Genomic DNA, 20,926 nt, shown 5'->3' with positions numbered 1-20,926 from the left:
GTCTTGTTTTCGAGTTAATGACGATGCCTGACATGACGTCACGTCTGGAACGCCCCTGACCGAGAAAGCAACACACAATGCATTTTGCGGTACTTTGTTTGGTCTGAAAACATTGTGTAGATGGCGAAATTAGAAGTTAAACTACATAAATAACGTGACGGTGAATCGTTGTGTGTCGCAGCCAATTGCGTTAACATGCAAAAAGAATGTGTAAATTTACACAAATTCCCAGCGGACAAATCAGACAATTTCCAATGGAGCTTGTGCGCCATCTTGTGCAGACGGCTCGAATTGATACGGAAGGACTCCTTAAATCGATTGCAAACATCGATGCTTTTCTCTTCAGAACTATTTGAATCATAGTCATAACTGGATGAGTAACAAGAAAGCATCTTCTCCGAATCTGAACTCTCTGAAGCCATTGTTTTGATTCTGGAGCAAGGCAAGACATTCTGGCGTGACGTCACGAACTGGGGGTGGGACTTTCTGAAAAGCCCCAGTTCCGAGCTCATTTTGTGGCAGTCAAGTCATTTTTATTGGTGTTTTGCATTTGAATAAAAAATATACTGCGTGTTTTGGGTATTTTAGATGCTATAAAACGTTTTTCTGATGTCAGTCAGGAAACAAAAAAAATGGTGTCGGTTGTCCTTCAAGATTCTCCTTTAAAAGATGTCACATTTTTTGGAGGGTAGTAGGACTCACCGGCCTGGCTGCAGTCCACGGAAAAGCTGCTCTTCTGGCCCACGTAAGCCTTGCTGAGGCCCAGGCCTCGGCTCAGCACTTTGCTGGCATCAGAGTCTGCCGAAATACAGGCGGCGCCGCCGTTGCTGCTACTGGTGACCACTGATGCTTGCGTGGCGGGTTCAAGAGTCAGCGAGGACGAAATGCTGCTGTTGGTCACGTTCACCAAGGGAGGACCTGAAAGAGGACATCCGTGCGCTCATGTCATATCACAGCGGGGTTTTTTTCCGACACGTATGGATAATGAATTAGCATTTAAAAATATTGAAATGAAAAGTTTTAACTCATTCACAGTCAGTGACAAAGACAAAAAGACAGAATGACGCAACGGAAGACACAAACAAAAGATGACGCTTGCCAACCCGTGACTTTAGCAATGAAGGGGCTGCCGGCGATGTGGTGCGGTCCGCCGTACTTGACGGCGATGACGTAGCTGCCGGGCGCCATGGGTGTGTAGAGCACTTTGTAGCCCCCGGCCACTTCCAGGCACTCCATTTGAACCTTGGAAGGGCCCTCGACCGTCACGGCCACTGCGCCCTGCCCCGCCGCTGCGCTGTGGATGGTGAACTCCGACTGGACGCCTGCCGCAGGGATGCACGCATACTCAAACCGCCCAAAAAACAAATCACGGTCACATTTCGCCTCGAATGCCAAAAGAGAAAACTGGAGCGACTTGGACTGATCATTTGGATTTTTCATTCAGGTTTGCGACTAGCTTTTGACCTTGCAGAGCTCATTTGGTTCAACTTCACCAACCCTGCTCCCATAATATATCAATATATTCTAGAAACTACAAGATCGGGGGGGAATGTTCTATTAAGAAACACTAACATCTGTCCCAGCAAAGCCTTGATCCAGAATTATTGGATTGGATTTGCCTTTATTAGTCTCGCAGTGGGCAGCCCGGTAGTCGAGTGGTTAGCACACCGGCTTCACAGTGCAGAGGTCACCGGTTCGCGTCCCGGTCCGGCCTCCCTGTGTGGAGTTTGCATGTTCTCCCCAGACCCGCGTGGGTTTTCTCCGGGTCTTCCGGTCTCCTCCCACACCCCAAAAACATGCATGCAGGCAGATTGACCACTCCAAATCACTCCCTAGGTGTGAGTGTGAGAGTGACTGTTGTATGTCTTTGTGTGCCCTGCGATTGGCTGGCAACCAATTCGGGGTGTCCCCCGCCTCATGCCCGAAGACACCTGAGATAGGCTCCAGCACCCCCGCGACCCGAATGAGGAATAAGCGGTACGGAAAATGAGATGAGATGAATGAGTCTCGCAGTGGAGAAATTTACATTTCACAGCAGCAAAGTGATGAAAGGAATGAAATTATATTATTTTTTTACATATTTATTTTACTGGTCACTCCAAATTTTTTTTGCAACTTTTCCATATTACCGGTAACTTTTTATCCTTATCTAAAATGTTTCTTTAATAACCGTCTTTATTTTTACAACACTCTCTATCTCTAAATTATAGGGAAAAATTGATGCAAATATAAAAATAGCGAAAACATTTGATTCAGGTATCTTAATGGTTTGTGAAATTGTTGACTTTCAATCTAAAGAACGTTTATCTTTTATCTGAAAAATTATTTGTAGTCTGGATTTTTTTAAATTACAACATGAGACCAATTTTGGGGGGGAAATCTGTTTCACTTTTAATATTATCCGTCAATCAATCTTTTGAACAGCTTATGATTACTCCCCCCCAAAATAAAAAAAAAAACTTTTTTATAATCCATTGATTTTTTTTAATTAAAAAAATACAACTTTGTATCTAAAAAAAAGTAAACTTTTTTAACTCACTGTAAAAAAATTGATTTTATCCAGAAAAATAAACCAATACTCTTAGCTACAAAACAATGTAATGCTTGAATTAATTAAAACCATGAATTCTTGGGGGGGGGGGATATAAACATATACATATACATATACATATACATATACATATACATATACATATACATATACATGCTGATGAAACCAGCCACTCCATTCCATCAACAACCAACACAAAGGTAAATAAAAAGGCTATTATACAGTACAGTTTATTTTTTAAATTATAATACCATAGCACATTTATACATAAAATAAGTTATATTTTGTGTAGTTTTAAGGCTTAGAAAATTAGAAAAGTATGATGGGGACCTGGGAACGGATTATTGTCACTTTAATGGTTTCCTATGGGAAATTAATTTTTGGGATACACACTTCGCCTTACACACTCTGTCTGGGAAACAAATAAGTTCGTAAGCCAAGGTATCACTGTATCTCGTTGATCTTTAAACATTTTGGGGGAAATCTGTCAAAAAGCTAGAAACGGCATAGGCTGCTGCTGCTGCTCACCCGCAGAAAACGTATGTTCTTATCCTGTGATTGGAAAGTGGCCTTGAGAGTTTTGAAAGGCGTTTATAAATGAAATGTATTATTCTGGAAAATGTAAAATATTTTATTTCTTGGCCAAGTATAATATTTGTGTTTTCTTCATTTGTACCGATTTTTTGTTTTCTGAAAAAAGGGAAATGGAAGCAGCAAATACCTGTGGTGCCTCTCTCAAGTCCAGCACCGTATGCAGAGACCATTCCCGCCTGCCCGGCCTGTTCGGGCGATCCAACCATGACGTTGAAGGAGGTGACGCGGCCCTGAGGTCCAAACTTGACGTCCACCGTGTGGAGGCCTTGCTCCCGAGGGATGAAGCGGATCGAGTACTTGTCTGGGATGGAGGGAGGGCAGGTCGGGTTATTATTTGGTACGTGACTCGCTCTCGCACACACGCACGTGTACCTTTTTCCAAGAGTTTGACGGCACATTCCTCTTGAGATCCAGATGGGCTGGTGACCTTGGCCTCGGGTTTTCCTTTGGCTCCTTCCATCGAGACGTCAAAGGACGTCGGTTGATTCACCTTCAGACCTGACTTCTGCAAATGTATATTTGGCTCAATTTTGAATGGATTATATGAAAAACCACAAAGCAAGGCAGATGTGATCATCTCACCTGAAGTCCGGTGACGGTCATGTGTTGGGTGTCGTAGGTGGGGGCCACCACATGGACCAGGTAGGGGCTATCGGGGATGTGTTGATCATTGAACTTGACGGCAATTTCGTAGTCGCCTGAAGGACAATATCAGCATCACACATGGAGACAACAAAACCCATGACGTTATTATTAATTGTATGTGTTTTTTTTTCATCTACCGGGCTCCTGCGCCACGTAAGAAACGCCGCAGGATCCGTCTTTGCGGTCATCAAAGGAGATTTCGGCCCTGCTGGGACCCTCCACAGCCACAGATAGACCCCCGGCGCCGGCCTCTCTGGTCCAGATACTGAACTCAGCTGTGAACAAAAAAGAAATGTGTCATGGGGTGCCTCTTGGAAAATGAGGACACCATGTAGTCCTTAGTACTGACAATAATAATAATAATAATAATAATAATAACTAACACATTTGATTTATAAGCACCTTTCAAAACTCTCAAGGTCACAGGATAAGTTTTTCTGTGGGTGAGCAGCGGCAGCACCACGCGCCAGCGTTCACTCAACCCGGATTAACTCAAATGAAAAAAAAAACTAGCTAGCTATCTAGCTAATAGATAGCTAGTAGATAGCTAATAGCTACCTAGCTAATTAGCTAATAGATAGCCAGCTAACCAACCAGGTAGCTAATAGACAGCTAGCTAACTGGCTAGATAGCCAATAGATACCCAGCTAGCTAGTTACCTAGCTAATAGATAGCCAGCTAACTAGCTAGCTAGATGGATAGCTAATAGATATCCAGCTAGATATCTAATAGGTAGCTAATAGATATGTTAAGTGGGCCTATCTGCCATATTTAATAATCCAAAGGAGCCTGATAGCTTTTAAAGTTTCTTGATTTTTTTTTTGTGGGTCGACTTGCAAATGATGCTTGCCAAATTTCATACAGCACAGTCAAATGGGTATTATTGGGGGTCGAATGAAAAAAATCCCATGGAGTTTTTATTTTCAGACATTATCTTATTTGTTTGTGCATAGGTGCGCACGTATGCGCATACCTGGTTCTTCCACAATAGCTCTCTCCAGTCCCAGGCCTCCCGCTTTGACCTTGGCGGCGCCGCCCTCGCCCAGTGGCCCCACGGTAAACTGGAAGGGACTCCCCGGAACGTGGGTGCCCCGGTACCTGACGCTCACCCAGTGCACGCCCATCTCGGTGGGCACAAACTGCACGCAGTACGTGTCGTTGCCCATGGCAACCAGCTGGGCGGACTGAAGGGCACCTGATGGAGACGTGACCTCAGCCATGACGTCGCGCATGTCCAGGGCTGTCGATACAAAGCAAGTTGACTAATTTAATTGAATGTAATTTTTTTAGTATGTTGTATTACATTTCTTATTCGGGATGAAATTTAAATAAAGAATGAAACATAGAAAAAATAATACAACATATCAAAGTAAAATCTAAATAATAAAAAATAAAGTACATCCTTATACTTAATTTGGATGATTTTTTTGCTTTGTTTTTGGAATGTACCAAATGTTTTTTTTTTATTTAGAAAATCCTTTACTCTTGAAAGGTACTTATAAATTAACTGTATTATTATTATATTCAGACATTTATATAAGGTTTACTACAAAACAATTTACTATTGAAAAAAAACAGTGATCTAGATTTCATAACATGCACATCAAAGACGAACATCTGTAGTACTACACAGTATTTACCATGAATGAGAAAGTCAAGCAAGTGTTAAATAAACCAAGCAGGGGTTTAAAAAACATTTTCTGCAAACCTCTGCCATTTTCCCACCAGAGCACCGGAGGGAGTCGCAGAAGCGAAGTGGAGGAAGAGAAGAAGAACAAGAAGAGATGCAAGAAAGGGTCGAGCAAGACATGGGCTGGAAGAAGCTGCTCACTGGACCAAGATGAAGGTGATGTTGGAGAGACAAAGGATGACAATCAGGAAGAGAAGGAATGGCGGGCAGGGAAAAGGAAGACAAATTAATTGAAGTCAACATTTCTGAAGGTGACTATAAGAGCAAAAATTGTAGTTCAACTCAATCACAAGTCATCAGTGTGTTTTTTCTGGCCCGTCGCGAATTAATTCAGACCAACTTATTACATAAACCAAAAGGATGTTACATTTTGCTCACTGCATGTTTGTTTATGTACATATATTGTATTTGATTTATGTCTTTTTATAGTTCTTTAAAGTATGAAGACAGTCACCTGGTATCTTTAGGCTGAAGTCACAGGTGCTGCCCACACCAGCAACAGGTGCCGCCCTCTGTTTGCGGGTGATGCTCTCTCGGATGCGACCTTCGCCAGTCACCGGCACCGTGAACGGACTCCCTGACAGACAGGAAAACCAAACACATTCAATTCCACTAATGGCACATCACGATTCAAAGAAACATCCAGGGGATCTAGTACTCAGCCTTGTGGGACACAATCACCATGAGTTTTTTAAACATAATTAACATTTGCATTTGGAACTCTGTGCAATAACTACATTAACGGACTAATAATAGTGTCCTCACGTTATCCAGTGGTGTTCATGTGTGTGCTGTCTTCATACCTGGGATATGCTTGTCGGAGAAGCGAATTGAGACAATGTAGTTTCCAGGTTCGGTGGGGCAATAGGATACGTGGCATGTCCCGTCCTCCATGTCTTCTGTCTGGATGTCTACCTTACTTGGACCTTCAATGGCCAGACCCAGGCCACCGTACCCTTAATGCAAAGTAAAGACTTTATCATTACCTCCACCAAGGGTGGTTTCTGCCCCACCCTTTAAGTACACTTGTTTAAAAAAAATGGTGGCAGTCTACTTACCGGCCTCGCGTGTATCCACTATGAAGCTAGCATCTGTGAAGGTGGTTCCGTGCACCAGCCCGTCGCCGTGCGCCACGACGCGCTCAGCATCTCCGATCTCCGACTGGACGATCATGATGGTGATGGGGCTGTTGGCCACGTGGCATCCATTCTTGGTGATGCTGACGACGTGCTCGCCCACTTCGCGTGGGATGAAGGAGATGCCCACATGGTTATTGGCCATCCTCTTGAGCAGGCAGGGCTCTTCACGACCCGACGGCGCCATGATGCTGGCACGGAGGAGACTCAGGTCCGTCTCATTGATGTTCAGGAAGAAGTCTGCCGCTGAGCCCAGTTTTACCTGAGACCGCCGCTGTTTGTCCTCTGCAAAGCAGGATTTTGTTAGCATGAATCCATCATGCTCTAAGACGGTGCCAAAACCCTTTTTAAAATATTCAGGTGGTCCAAGTTGTACAAGCTTGTCTGCTGATGTGATAGTCTTGATGAAGAGACTAACATCTCTAAGTCAATCTTGGGTTATTTTTTTTTCCAATAATACTCGGGGCTGACTGTAATCCTCCATAGGTGGGTACAGACCCGTGATTCTGGCGGTGAAAGGACTGCCGGAGATGTGCTTGTTGTTGTATTTGACCAGGATGTTGTAGTCTCCCGGCAGTGTGGGAAGGTAGCTGACGCTGCATGTGCCGTCCTTGTTGTCCACACAACTGATCTCCGCTTTGGACGGACCCTCGATGGCTAAGTCCAAACCTCCTGGATGCATACATAGTGACAACAAATGTCCCCCAAATCCGTGAATGTTATCAGAAGAGAAAATAAAACATGACTGACAGCCAAAAGCAACGGTTCTAATACTCTGCCCCGTGGGACACCAGATACGTAGCCCTTTGACTTTGATTATATACTTTGAAAATACAGTAAAGTCTCATATTAAGCAGATCCTTTACTTACAGTGTAGGATGAACTTAGTACAACGAACAGTAAAGTCTCGTTATATCGATATCGGTTATATCAATAGTACTGCTTATTACGATACTACTTCTATGAATGCAAGGAGAAAATTTACATGCCGCAGGATCGGATATATCGATAGTCCGGTTATATCGATATTTTTTCCGACTCCCGAGAATATCGATATAACGAGACTTTACTGTAATCATGATTCGTGGTCTTGCACCTTCGGCCGCATCCTCCGTGTTAACTGTGAACGCTGAGGTCTTATTGGCCACGCCATAGCTGAGGCCCGGACCGTAAGCAGACACGCTGGGACTACTGGAGCGGTTCACGTAGAACTGGAGAGGAGACTCTGCAACACACATAATTGAAAACTTTTACAATAATTTTTCTACTGGTACATAAATTTAAATGTATCATGGATAGTGAGCTATTTATTTTATCTGGACACCAAATCTTCTGAAACCTGAATTCACCACTCATGTGTGTCAGGCTGAAGGCCAGTGAATTAGGGATGGCTTGCCCAAGAGAGCACAAGGTTCAAGTGGTGTATTTGCATACCTGGAATGTGTGCTCCGTTGTACTTGATGTGCATCTCGTGCAAACCAGCTTCGGTGGGAGAGTACTGCACCGTGACCGTCCCGTCCAGGTTGTCTGTGATCAGCGGCTGAGCGCATTTTCCAGATGGCATCAAAACCTCACCTGAAATAGGCAGCAGGAGACATGATAGGGAGCCGAAAACAAACACTGACTGGCTGACTGGTGTTGAAAAAAAAATGTATACAAAAATCTCACCGGTGATTTGACCCCTATTGAAGGAGAAAGGAATGACCATGTGGAAGGGTCTGAACACACCCCCACCGATGCCGTTTCCAAAGTCTTCCGATGTCACCTGGGGGGGCAGGACCAGCCAATGTCACTCAACAAATACAACAATTTCATTGGCCAGTGTTGGAAAGCCCCAGCCATGTGTAGTGCACTGCTAGGTAGCCACGGCGTGCTGAGGCGCACACACACACGCACACTCACACACAGAATTAGTTAGCAGCCATCACCATAGCAACCGGCCTGAGGAGCAAGCTGCATTCCCATTGGTCGAGCATATAGACATGAGGAGGCGGGGCACCGGGCGAGTATATTAATGGGAAGTGGAGTGAATGTATTCTGGTCTTTGCCAGCCACAAGCCTGACTTTTTTTGTTTTCTATTCTTTGTTGGCAAAGCAGAGGCATTGCGCAGATCTGTCACAGAAAAGTCTTATAGGACAACCGACACCTCCGGACAAGTTGTGTCCATAATTTGTAAAATGACTTCAAATGACTTCTACTGAGCGCATTTTACAAAGATTCCACCGCATATAGCTATATTTTACGTTTTAAGACTTGCGCTTAATATTCAGGAAGTCTTGTTTTCGAGTTGATGACGATGCCTGACGTGACGCCAGGAACCTTCCTGACCGAGAAAGCGACACACAATGCATTTTGGGTACTTTGTTTGGTCTGAAAAAAGGGTTGATCCGTGTTGATGGCGAAATTACAAGGAAAACACATAAATAACGCAATGGTGAATCGTTGTGTGTTGCACCAAGACTACCAATTGCGGTAACACTACACAGAAGTTGACACAAATTCCCAGCAGATAAATCAACCCATTTCCAACGTAGCTTGGGCGCCATCTTGTGCATTTTCTGGGCGCTACATTGGAGTCCAGACGGCTCTAATTGATCCGCAAGAACTTCTATAATCGATTGCAAACATTTATTCTTTCCTCGTCAGAACTATTTGAATCATATTCATAACTGGATGAGTAGCAAGAAAGTATCTCCTCCGAATCGGAACTATCTGAAGCCATTGTTTATATTCTGGAGTAAGGCAAGATGTCCTAATGTGACATCACAAACTGGGGGTGCGACTTTCTGAAAATCCCCAATTCGCAGCTCATTTTGTTGCAGTTTTAGCACACTTTAAGTCATTTTGATTGGTGGTTTGCATTTGACAAAAAATATCAGCACACATGTTTTGGGTATTTTAGATGCTATAAAACGTTTTGTGATGTCAGTTAGGAAACAAAAAATGGTGTCGGTTGCCCTTTAAAGGGCGACAACTGCCCACCGTTGGCAACTATGAATGATATCCCCTGATATGAAGCCCCGGGAAGGCAGGTGGTGTGCGTTTTGTGGTTGTGTGTGCATGTGTGTACCCAGGGCTTAAAACCAACTCCCGGGGGAGCAGCTTGTTGTTGGATTGATGGAAGTTCTTGCATGCCGGGGACCTCATTGGTCGCCTGAAGACACCACAGGAAAGTTTGAAAATCTAACAGACGAATTTAGTCTGCTGCCTTGACCGGCTGCAATATTGATTCTTTGCTTTTATACATATTAAGATGGAGGCCACTGATTTGCTGTGGCGACCCCTTGAAGGGAAAAGCCGAAAGGTAAAGAAGAAGAATGGTTACAATTTTCTATCCAAAGGCAATACCATCCTGAGAATACCCAATATTGGTTGACAACCGCTTTACATACCTTGACTTTGAAGGGACTGCCAGGAATGCTTTCCCCACCAAAACGCACATACATGATGTAGTCGCCGGGCTCAAGAAGCGTGCAAAAAGCGTCGAAAGTTCCATCTTGGTTGTCAGTCACCTGAGTGTCGACCTCACAGCCGTTGGGCTGTACGATGACACAGTTCACCTTGCCATTGCCAGCGCCCTTGGCGTTGACCAGGAGAAACAGCTCCTGATCCACCTCCTCCCCGGGGGCCACTTGGGGCCCTGATGAACAAAACACATATTTGGATATTAACCCTAATTGCAACCTTGCAAACTGTTATAGGAATCTAATTTTGGGGTTGATTTTGGAAGTTGACGTCTGGTGTTATAGGTTGATCATAGCTAAGGAATCTAATAGTGGAGGTAATGCTAAGCTAATAGCAACTAAGCTAACGTTGAAGGTGACTAAAGTTTAGAATATATCATGGGAATCTAAAATTCAGAGTCTATGTAGGATGAACGTTAAATTTTATTTTACAATTTAATGTTGAAGCTAATGTTGGACGCCAACCGTGGTCTTCATTAGCAATGAGCGAGGAGCAAGGACATCAGAAGCTAACGTTGATGGAAGCTAATGCTGCAAATAACATTGGCACCTACATCGGATGGTAATAGTGGAGAACTAATGTTCAAAAGCTAAAATGGAAGGTACATGCAAAAGCCACAGATCTGCACTTGCTCCTTTTTCAGTTAATAGTAGCCAAGTTAAGAAGACCGCATTCAAGCTAATATATTGTGACTTATGAGCCCTTGTTGGAAGCTAATTTTGGACACTGGGGACAATACCTACTCAAGTTAGGTCTTCCATAAGAGGTAACACTAACACTAAAAGGGGGCTAACATTAAAAGCTAATGTCAGGCACAACAGTGGAGCTAAACACAGGACCCTAAGAAGAAAGTAGGGGTAGTAAACTTGTCAAGAGGATGGAAAGAAAGATTAAAGTGAAATCCTATTTGTAGTATTTATTTAGCAGGAACCCACCAGTTGTCGTGCACTTGCTGGCATCTCCCGTCACCATGGCTTGGACTTTATAAGGCGAGTCCAGGATGTCATCACCACCGTATTTGACAATGATGGTGTAGCGACCTGCACGGTCGGGTACGTATGACACTTTGTATGTGTCGTCTCCGTTGTCCTGGATAGTAGGTAGCTTGGGTTTGCCATCTTGGTCCTAAAGCAAGAAATATGTATCGGTATTTGGACTACGTCGTACAAATGAACCTCTAAAGTTGAACTTCACTGACAACGTACTTTTCTGAGTTGCTGCCTAAATTGGTTTCTGTAGACCATTAGATGGATTGTAAACAGAAGAATGCCTAAATGAGCTTCCCACACATTTGACTAAAAGCCAAACTTGTCTGATGCTTAAATGGGCTGTGTCCTGCCAAATATTTTTCATTCTACAGTGTGTGAAATACTGACAGTGATGAGCACGCTCAGTTGTCCCTGTCCCGCTTGCTTGGCGTCAATGTTGAACTCCACCGGGAAGCTGGCGAGGACTTGGCTGGTCAGCCCAGGGCCACTGGCTCGTACTTTACGGGCATCGTGGGTGGGAAGCACACACACACGGAATGGACTAAAGAAAAGAAAACAACCCCACAAAGTGAATTTTCCTGTTCAGTGAAGCCAATCGATGCAAAATTCAAAGTAGGAGTAAAATCGTTATGCATGATTACTTGGTCCAACATGTCTGCCACCTAAACAGGCTGCGTGACAAGCGCAGTACCTTCTGGGGATGTCCTCTTCTGCGTACTGCACAGCGACAGAATAGGCCCCTTCCACAGAAGGTGTATAGGACACCGTGTAGCTGCCGTCCCCGTTGTCCAAAACCTCCACAGGCTCGGACAAGCCTTTGGGGTCATCCACAGTGACGGCGAGTGCTGCCAAGCCCGCTTTTCTACAGTCCACTGTGAACATTTGAGGAATGTGGGCCCGGACACCCGGGGCCACCCCCGGACCGTAAACCTTCACTTTACTGGGGTCTACAAGGTCTTCTACCGGAACCTTAAAAGGACTTCCTGAAACCAAAAAGAAAGAAAGGAATTATCGGCTAACAATGTACTCGAAACAGAATCAATAGAACACAACATAGGAGACAGGTAGATATCAATCAAAGTTCAAGTTGCTGTGTAATTTCTTAAACTTTCTCACCAGGAATGTGATCTCCTCCATAAAGAATATTGACGTCGTAAAGACCTGGTGTGAAGGGGACGTACTCCACACTGCAACTGCCATCTTTATTGTCTTTGCACGCCATCTTGGATTCTGATGGACCCTCGACGGTTATGCCAAGACCACCGGTGCCTGCCCCCCTATCAAAGACGCTTTATTAATACAAGACGGGGGATGCGCACTGACACAAGTACACTGCCGTTGTTTCAGCTTCTCTACCTCGTAACAATGTTGAAGGAGTTGTTCTTGTCGGTCAGACCCCTTGTAAGCCCTGGCCCCGTGGCCACCACCCTGCTTGGGTCGCAGCCGTCGCACACTTTTACCCTGGCTGGGTTCCTTAGAACCGGTGTGTCTTCGTACAGAACCTGGACACTGTGCTCACCTAAAACGGGTGAAGTCAGCCCCAAGTGAAAACGCTTTTGAATTCAGTTTGAAAACTAGACATGGACAATTAGACTATAAGGGGACATACTGCAAAAGACATCCCAAAAAAGTAAAACCACACAGAATAGATGGACGCATGACCTTGTTTAGGAATCACCGGGATAGAGTGAAAATAAATCTGGCCAAACAAGCCTGGGACTAAACAGGCTACAGTACATAGATTAAACAGGGTACAGTACACAAAGTACGAAACCAAGTGAATGCAAAAGTTTGGCGCCTGACCATTTAGATACGACCAATAAGATTCTTTGGTCAGTGACCAATTTCAGATGCAGAAGGTGCTAAATTGCTGCTGTGGATTTCAAATTTCCCCATTGTGGGACTATTAAAGGTTTTCTGATTCTGATTGTGATTTATCCAGTCTGACGGCTAATCGAGTCATAGTAGAAAGTTTATTACCCTTCTCATATGGCGTGTACTCAATGCTGTATGTCCCGTCGTTCTTGTCTTTGACCACGCAGTCTGTCAGGGCTCCAGATGGGTTCCTGATCTCTGCTTTCACGCGGTTTCCACCCTGCCGGCTTAGAGGTCGAGCGTCCACCATTAAAGTGGTGGTGGCTTCCCTGAAGACTGAAGGAAAGATGAGAGGAGTGTCACAGTGAAGATCCAAGCGGGACGCCGAAATCAGCAATGGGGTAATCGCGTACCTTTTCCATCTACTCCGCTGCCCGAAACTTTGACTTTGGAGACGTCAATGGCCGGGACCACCATCACCTTAGCAGGGAAACCAGGAACGGCCCTGCCGCCGTACTTGAGCAGCAGCGTGTACATACCCGACGTCATAGGAAGATAGGTAACCGTGTACGTCCCGTCCTTGTTGTCCAATACCTCGGTCTTTGCTTTCACACCTGGAACAAAACAAGTTACATTATTATGATTAAAAATACATATCATCAGGATTCAGGCCCATTGTTGTTGTTTTTGTCAAACAACAGCATGCAAACCTGCGGGTGAAGAAGCAGAAGATGGGTCCAGAACAGCTTCCAGGCTGAGTTGACCGCATCCGGCACGTGTGCAGTCAACGTTGACGACGCTGGGCTCTCCTACCTGTGTGCACAAATTCCACCAGACATTGGAAAAGACGACCTTCCTCAATAATTCCGATTTGTAGAGTCAAGGCTCTCACCTTGGCCTTGTTCAGGCCCGACCCAGTGGCCACCACCTTGCTAGGATCAAAAGGCATGTGGATGTCCGCTCGGAAGGGCGAACCCGGGATGTGGACATCCTCGAACTGGATGTTGACCAGATATTCTCCGGGTTCCGTGGGTAGGTAGGAGACTGAACAGGTCCCATCCCCGTTGTCCGAGCATTCGATCTTAGCCTCCGTGGGTCCCTCCACTGTCAGACCCAAACCGCCTGTGCCGGCCCCTTTAGTGTCAATAATGAACTCTGCCTGGTTCCCCACAAAGCCTCCCTTCAGACCGGGACCGTGGGCCTTGACCTAGATGGGGATAGAGCATGCCACCAACTCTTTTCTACCACACTGAGTATGTTTGTCCATGTTGTGTTGTAGAACACGGACGGATGTTCGTACCTTGCTAGGATCAGGAGGCAGCAGGCCCTCCACTGGGAAGGGACTCCCGGAAATGGGGTGTCCGTCATAGGACACGTTGATAGCGTACGCCCCCTCTTCCGTTGGGGTGTAACGTACCCGACGAACTTCGGGTGTACCGGGCTGCGGCTCCACTTTGCATGGCACACACCGTTGGCTCGGACTCAGCTAAGAAACCGTGTAGCAGGGTCATGTTCACAACACAATACTATATCAAATACAGTAGATGAGTACATAAGATTTAGCAAATGTACTTAAATATTGAGTCGATGGATTGGTAGAGACGTGTAAAAATGATGCAAGACAACGGCAACGATGCAGGAGTGTAATAACGACATACCATGAAAAGATTGACACTCACCACCTCAACCTCCAGGCGACCTTGACCACCCGCTCCCTTTGTGTCAACCAGGAATTGTTGCTCTTGACCCACCTCCACACCTAATACACACAATTGTTTTTTCCTATCAATATCAGATACTGAAATGATTCCTTTTCTCTTTTCTTGGGGAGGTCTTACGTCCATCCAGATTGTCCACGGCCACATTATTGAGGTTGAGGGGTTCCGCCACGCCCACCGTGAAGGGGCTCTTTGCGATAGGGTGCCCGCCGAATGTCACAGCGATGCGCATTGGGCCCTGCACACATATAGTTTGATTTTTGCTCAAAGTAAAAATATATACGTAGTTTCAAAAATACAGTAAAGTCTCGTTATATCGATATTCAAGGGAGTCCGAAAAAATATCGATATAACCGGGACTATCGATATATCCGACCCTGTTTGCATGTAATTTTCTCCGTGCGTGCATAGAAATAGTATCGATATAACCGGGATTATCGATATATCCGATATCGATATAACGAGACTTTACTGTATATTAACTGTGTGTTTTACCGGAGTGATTGGAGTGTACTTGACGGTGTGGGAGTAGTCATAGTTGTCAATGATGTCAAAATTATTGACAGGAGATGAGAAGGTAACATCCAGCGGCGCTTTTCCCGCTCCTTTTGTCAGGGTCGTAAAGTGAGTTGGTATTCCGCTTTCCACCCCTGGACAAGAGAATCGTACGTGAAATATCGCGACAAGAGGCGACGTCATTGTGCTGCTAAATTTACCCGTGCGAGCTAATCCGGGCCCCTCGGCTTTGACCTTCGCTGCATCATGGGAGGGGTCCACATTCACCAGGAAAGGACTCTGAGGAACTTCCTGGGTGGAAATGGATGGAAATGTGATGGAAACAAATTTAAATTCCATTTGGACATAACAGTGGTTATAAAAAATGTACACACCCCGTTGAAAAATGAGTTTAAAGGTCATGAGTCAAATTAATGGATCACATTTAAATTTTGTCCATATCAAAACCATCTAATCTTGCATGGCAGCAGCGCATCGCGACTTGCTTAGAGAAGCAATCCGATTTATTTTTGCACCTTATCAGTGAAGATCACTTTGACGGTGAGCTGGCCAGCGGCGGGCGGGATGTACTTGACGGTGAACGTGTCATTGGCATTGGGGATAATGGCGAAATCCACGTCAGCCTCTTGGTCCCCCAAAATGTTGCCGTTACACTTGATGCCCACACTGACGTCACCTGAGAAAAGACATCAATCCAAATCCTGTTTTTTAATAGAGGCCAGCAGAGGGGCTCTCCCAAGTCTGCCTTAATGTTGTGAAAGTTTGTAACGCGCCAAGAATGATCGGCATTCCCGTCGAGAGCAAGCCTGGCTTGTCAGTCAACGCAAAGGAATTGCGACTATGACAGGAATGTGCAATCGCAGAGATCCGATGAATAGAAACGAGTCAATCTGCCGCAAAGATTCCCGCCATTTTCCACCCGGGTGTTTCAGATGGAACACCATTTATACAGAATGTAACGGAATGTAGGAACAATCAGTGGGGCCACAGGGAGGGGTCCCCCGCCCCTCCCAACCTGAGAGTAGGGACCTATCATAGCTGTGTCCGGCGCCACCATGTCTGGACATTAGGGATATATAAATGGGGCCGATACGACCAGTCAGACTTTAGTTCGCTGACGAAGCCTCTTGGATAGGAGGCGAAACGTCCGAAACCTTCACTTTTGTACAGATGACGGCTGAAGAAACCTTCTCATCGATGGACCAATCCTGTACGACTGAGAGCTTACACAGATTTATACAGAAACGAAGGGTAAACTGACAGAAGTTAGACAACTTTTGGAGCAGTGTGGAGCAGGCCCGTGTGCCTGAGAGGGAGGCGCGGTGTTAAATGTCATACATTGAAATGTCATACATTGTGCATTTAGGTACAACTTCACACAGTTAAATGTCATACATTATGCAGTGAGGTACAGCCGTCGTACAGCCAAGTACTGCCACATTGGATGTGGCCATAAATGTAATTATTATATTATTACAACGCAAGAGAATCAAAAGCACCGGTTCACGTATGAATCCAATACGTTCTGTTTCTGTGTCAATTACCGTCTCCGGCTCCAGAACAGTCGATGGTGAAATGAGTGGGTTCATTAGCTTTGGGTCCCGCCCTTTCCACTCCTGGACCAAACACTTTGACCTCACTTGGGTGGCTGCCTTTGCCTACGTTCACCTACAGACAGACAAACATTGCAGATTTGTTTTGGTTACAGAGCATAAATATTCTGATTAATTAATTGGAAGTTTCATGCATTACACTTTTCAATTGTTGATTCGAAGTTGTTGGAGAAAAAAAAAAAATCACAAAAGAAAAAACTGATTTTAGACACTCCCTGAAGGCAACACTTCACCTAATTTGATGGATCAAGATTGAGAATGTCAATGATTGGAAATCAATGAAATGTGAAAAGTTTTAACTTACATACATCATTAGTCGGGATCCATACTCAATCAAGTCTAAGTAAATGAGGTTTAAAAAAAAATTCAAAAAAAGGACGTGCCACAATTCATGTTCAAGCCATTTTATTTTTACAATGTTATTTTCCAGCATAAATTACTCAACAATTTTTCCTGGCATAAAAGATTTTCAAGTACGTATTAAAATTTTAGCACACACATGTGAAAATGTGTTTACAAGCATCGTCTTGTCTTGAAATTTTCAGTCAAAACAAGAGTCTTCTCAGATGTTCGGCTTATTTCAAATGTCTTTACAACAACACAAGATGATAATATTTCAATCTATTTTCTATTTTTATTAATTTGAGAGGATTTCTGTCCACTTTGTCAACACTGGTGTTCCTCAAGGCTCAATCCTAAAGTCCTGACATTGAAGCTGAGGCTCATTAATGGTAGATTGGTGGCATTTTAGATGAAGATTGTGATTCAGAACCAATACTGACATCACATCTCATACACTTATCTTTGTACAATGTTGCCATGAGACCCGTGAGAAAATATGTATCGTGCTGTTTTTGTTAATATTTTTTTTTATTTAAGGGTCAAACAGATTAATTGCATTTCCATTCATTTCAATGGGGAAAGGTGATTTGGAAAAAATGAAATTGAATCTCAAGGCATCGCTGCTGCACATTTTTGTGGGTTACCAAATAAAGATTTTGTGATCCACATTACACGCGCACTAAAAACCGTCGCCCCTCTTCAGTGTGAGTGACGATAATGACGGCTTTCTTAGACTTTGGCGTATTTTCCAAGGGTTCCCCTGCTGACGGCGAGGGGTCACTGCTTACCCTGAAAGGGCTCCCGGGGATGCTGACTCCTCCCCAGGCCACGGCCAGCGTGTGCTTAAGGGCCGAGGTGGGTGTGTAAGAGCACAAGTACTGGCCGTCCCCTTTGCTGCGCACCTTCACCTCCATGGGGAGACCCTCGGCATCCTAAAATGACGACATACAGTTTGGATTTAATTTGTCATCCTTCACCGTAATTTATCACCCAATCCGTCCACGTATGCAGCTTGATACCTGCGCCATGATCTTGAGTGGTCCGTTGCCAGCGTCCTTAGCGTTGACGGTGAACTCTGCGGGCTGGTGGACCAGACAACCACTTTTCTCCAGCCCGGGCCCGAACGCTTGTACCTGTCGGTTACGGGCGAGGGCATGTCAGTCACATTTAGGTGGGCGGAGATTATGTATCTTCCCATTTCCCAATGTTTGTTGAGCCAATGTCGTGTCACCACCAAACAAATTGAAAAATAATGACCATATTTTCTGGTGTATAAGGTGCACCCAAAAGCCTTTTTGTGCAAAGGATGACCCTGCGCCTTATACACGGGTGCCTTAAAGGACAACCGATGCCTCCGGAAAAGTTATGTCCATAATTTGTAAAATCACCTCAAATGACTTCTTCTGAGCGTATTTTAATAAGATTCCACCGCATATAGCTATATTTTACATTTGAAGACTCGTGCTGAATATTCAGGAAGTCTTGTTTTTGAGTTGGTGACAATTCCTGACGTGACGTCACGTCTGGAACGTCCCTGACAGAGAAAGCGACACAATGCATTTTGGGTACTTTGTTTGGTCTGAAAACTTTGTGCTGATCAGTGTTGACGGCAAAATTAGAAAGAAAACACATAACGCGATGGTGAATCATTGTGTGTTGCACCAAGACTACTATTTGATTCTAGTTGACACAAATTCCCAGCAGAAAATCAGCCCATTTCCAACAGAGCTTGGGCGCCATCTTCTGCATTTTCTGGGAAGCTACATTGGAGGCCTGACGGCTTGAATTGATACGCAAGCACTTATTTAATTGATTGCAAACATTTATGCTTTCCTCTTAATAACTATTTGAATCATATTCATAACTGGATACGTAACAAGAAAGCATCTTCTCGGAATCTGAAGCCATTGTTTTGATTGTCGAGCAAGGCAGACGTACTGGCGTGACGTCACGAAAATGGTGTCGGTTGTCCTTTGATTGTGAAGTAATATTGAGCCAAAACAGATCTCGCAACTTGTGTGAGCAGCCACAGACAGCGTTCATCCCTCCCCCCCAGATAGAAGTCGTATGTAACCCCAGTCCTGTACTATAGCGCCTTGTAATGTAGTGTGGCTTATATTTGGAAAGCACTTCTAGATTTATATATTATATTTAGATTTTTTTTTTCCATTCATCGAAGGTGCGCCTTAGAGTCCACTGCGCCTGATACTGTATATGGAAAAAGTTTACAAATACACCATTCATTGGGGGTGTGTGTTATACTTCGGTGCGGCGAGTATAACCGGAAAATGATTAGGTAGCTTTTATCGGGCTCTCTGTCACGTTAAGTCACTGGCATAGACTGCCGCCTGACCTTGCTGGGGTAGTTGTTATGGCGATCGGGTAAGATGTAGGCCATGAAGGGGCTGAGCTCGATGTCCTTGTCATCACAGGTGACGTGCACGGCGTACTCGCCCGGCTCGGTGGGCCAGTAGCGGACGTCGCACGAGCCGTCATTTTGGTCCTCGCACTCGATTTTGGCCTGTGACGGACCCTCGATGGCGAACCCTGATCGTGATGGTATCGGGTCATTTCCATTTAATCAAACCTGAGATTCTTTTTGATGTCAGGTCTTTAGATTCTGTCCATCTGCACTCACCCAAGACTCCCACATCACTGCCTACAGACTCCACCACAAAGATGGCAGGTTTAGCAACAACCCCCCCTTCCAGACCAGGACCCCACGCCCGGATCTGTTGCAGTTCAGCTTCCGGACCCACGACGACTTCAAAGGGACTGTGGGGTGAATACAAAGATGAAAGCAAAATGTGTATTCAGAATCAGAACAGAATACCCGCATTGTGCCTTTCAAATTCAATTTTAATGAGTTTTTACATTTTTTTGTTGGCAATGTTTTTTGTTTTTGTCAAATTCAAGTTTTTTTGAAAAGTGGGTCACTCACTATTGATTAATAACGCAAAACAACATGACAAAGATGGAAGCTATTTCTGCTTTACAATATTAATACATTTCATTTATAAGCGGCTTTCAAAACTCTCAAGGTCACTTTACAGTCACAGGATAAGCTTTTAAGTGGGTGAGAAGTGGCAGCCACACGCGCCAGCGTTCACTCAACCCGGAAGTAACTCAAATAGATAGAAAGCTAGCTAGCTAATAGACACAGAAATAACAATAATAATGCATTCCATTTATAAGCACCTTTCAAAACTCAAAATCACTCTACGTCACAGGATACAGTCGCTAATAGATAACTACCTAGCCAGCTAGATAGCTAAAAGATAGCTAGCTAGATACCTTGCGAGCCAGCCAGACAGGTGTAGATAGCTAATATAGTTAGGTAGCTAGCTAGCTAGACTGTCATAAATCTTCTCTCATAAGGAATTTCGTCAAACGGACATTCCTTAATCCGGAAAAAATCGTATGTATTGACTTTTTTACTTTTGACTACATAAATATTCAATACAGAGTTAGAAACCTTGCTCTCTTCTTTCACCAGACAAAAAGAGTTAATTCCTAAGTCATATGGGTCTGCTCTTAAAAATCTTAAATTTTCATGCCAATATTGAACAAAACGTTTTTTCAATGTTGATTTTTTCATTTTGATGGCAGTTTTTTTTGTGAACTCTAAAACCTGGCCCAGCATTCCACAATTGACATCACAGCAAACACTTTCAACAAAGCGCGGCAACATGGCGGTGAATTCAAAGAGTCCTTTGCTGGGTTCTGTGTGAAGGGCACATTTGAAGAAAAGTCACTTGGAAATTTTAACCCAAATCACCTGCTTGAACTCAACATCATTAGCATATTTAAATCCCGAGCAGGTTTTTCCTGTCAGCTCGTTTTAATTAAAA

At 44.4% G+C, this 20,926-nt stretch overlaps 1 protein-coding gene across 2 annotated transcripts in view; it reads right to left on the bottom strand.

Moving 5' to 3' along the window:
- LOC148890702 (filamin-B-like) overlaps positions 1 to 20,926 on the bottom strand; it is a 40,342-nt gene that overhangs the window by 1,695 nt on the left and 17,721 nt on the right. Inside the window, exons 12-47 of one of the 2 annotated variants that reach the window (XM_089010676.1) lie at positions 19,714 to 19,850; positions 19,429 to 19,622; positions 18,095 to 18,208; positions 17,864 to 18,007; positions 16,665 to 16,788; positions 15,636 to 15,796; positions 15,321 to 15,411; positions 15,100 to 15,254; positions 14,725 to 14,842; positions 14,566 to 14,645; positions 14,187 to 14,372; positions 13,779 to 14,093; positions 13,597 to 13,699; positions 13,300 to 13,500; positions 13,052 to 13,222; positions 12,428 to 12,590; positions 12,188 to 12,348; positions 11,763 to 12,054; positions 11,459 to 11,612; positions 11,018 to 11,207; positions 10,010 to 10,257; positions 9,688 to 9,771; positions 8,285 to 8,381; positions 8,051 to 8,191; positions 7,713 to 7,841; positions 7,115 to 7,288; positions 6,539 to 6,901; positions 6,284 to 6,436; positions 5,935 to 6,057; positions 4,764 to 5,030; positions 3,928 to 4,065; positions 3,728 to 3,843; positions 3,518 to 3,650; positions 3,273 to 3,446; positions 1,104 to 1,322; positions 703 to 918 (exon numbers count right to left, since the gene is read on the bottom strand). In XM_089010676.1, coding sequence (XP_088866802.1) covers positions 703 to 918; positions 1,104 to 1,322; positions 3,273 to 3,446; positions 3,518 to 3,650; positions 3,728 to 3,843; positions 3,928 to 4,065; positions 4,764 to 5,030; positions 5,935 to 6,057; positions 6,284 to 6,436; positions 6,539 to 6,901; positions 7,115 to 7,288; positions 7,713 to 7,841; positions 8,051 to 8,191; positions 8,285 to 8,381; positions 9,688 to 9,771; positions 10,010 to 10,257; positions 11,018 to 11,207; positions 11,459 to 11,612; positions 11,763 to 12,054; positions 12,188 to 12,348; positions 12,428 to 12,590; positions 13,052 to 13,222; positions 13,300 to 13,500; positions 13,597 to 13,699; positions 13,779 to 14,093; positions 14,187 to 14,372; positions 14,566 to 14,645; positions 14,725 to 14,842; positions 15,100 to 15,254; positions 15,321 to 15,411; positions 15,636 to 15,796; positions 16,665 to 16,788; positions 17,864 to 18,007; positions 18,095 to 18,208; positions 19,429 to 19,622; positions 19,714 to 19,850 — 6,029 coding nt within the window. The remainder of the gene's footprint in view (positions 1 to 702; positions 919 to 1,103; positions 1,323 to 3,272; positions 3,447 to 3,517; positions 3,651 to 3,727; positions 3,844 to 3,927; positions 4,066 to 4,763; positions 5,031 to 5,934; positions 6,058 to 6,283; positions 6,437 to 6,538; positions 6,902 to 7,114; positions 7,289 to 7,712; positions 7,842 to 8,050; positions 8,192 to 8,284; positions 8,382 to 9,687; positions 9,772 to 10,009; positions 10,258 to 11,017; positions 11,208 to 11,458; positions 11,613 to 11,762; positions 12,055 to 12,187; positions 12,349 to 12,427; positions 12,591 to 13,051; positions 13,223 to 13,299; positions 13,501 to 13,596; positions 13,700 to 13,778; positions 14,094 to 14,186; positions 14,373 to 14,565; positions 14,646 to 14,724; positions 14,843 to 15,099; positions 15,255 to 15,320; positions 15,412 to 15,635; positions 15,797 to 16,664; positions 16,789 to 17,863; positions 18,008 to 18,094; positions 18,209 to 19,428; positions 19,623 to 19,713; positions 19,851 to 20,926) is intronic. The other variant, XM_089010677.1, reaches the window with a different exon arrangement.

The sequence above is a fragment of the Hippocampus bargibanti genome, linkage group LG12 (genome assembly GCF_051943395.1).
Source record: "Hippocampus bargibanti isolate YZ-2025 linkage group LG12, ASM5194339v1, whole genome shotgun sequence".
NCBI lineage: Eukaryota > Metazoa > Chordata > Actinopteri > Syngnathiformes > Syngnathidae > Hippocampus > Hippocampus bargibanti.
This window is presented reverse-complemented; position numbering and strand designations above follow the sequence as displayed.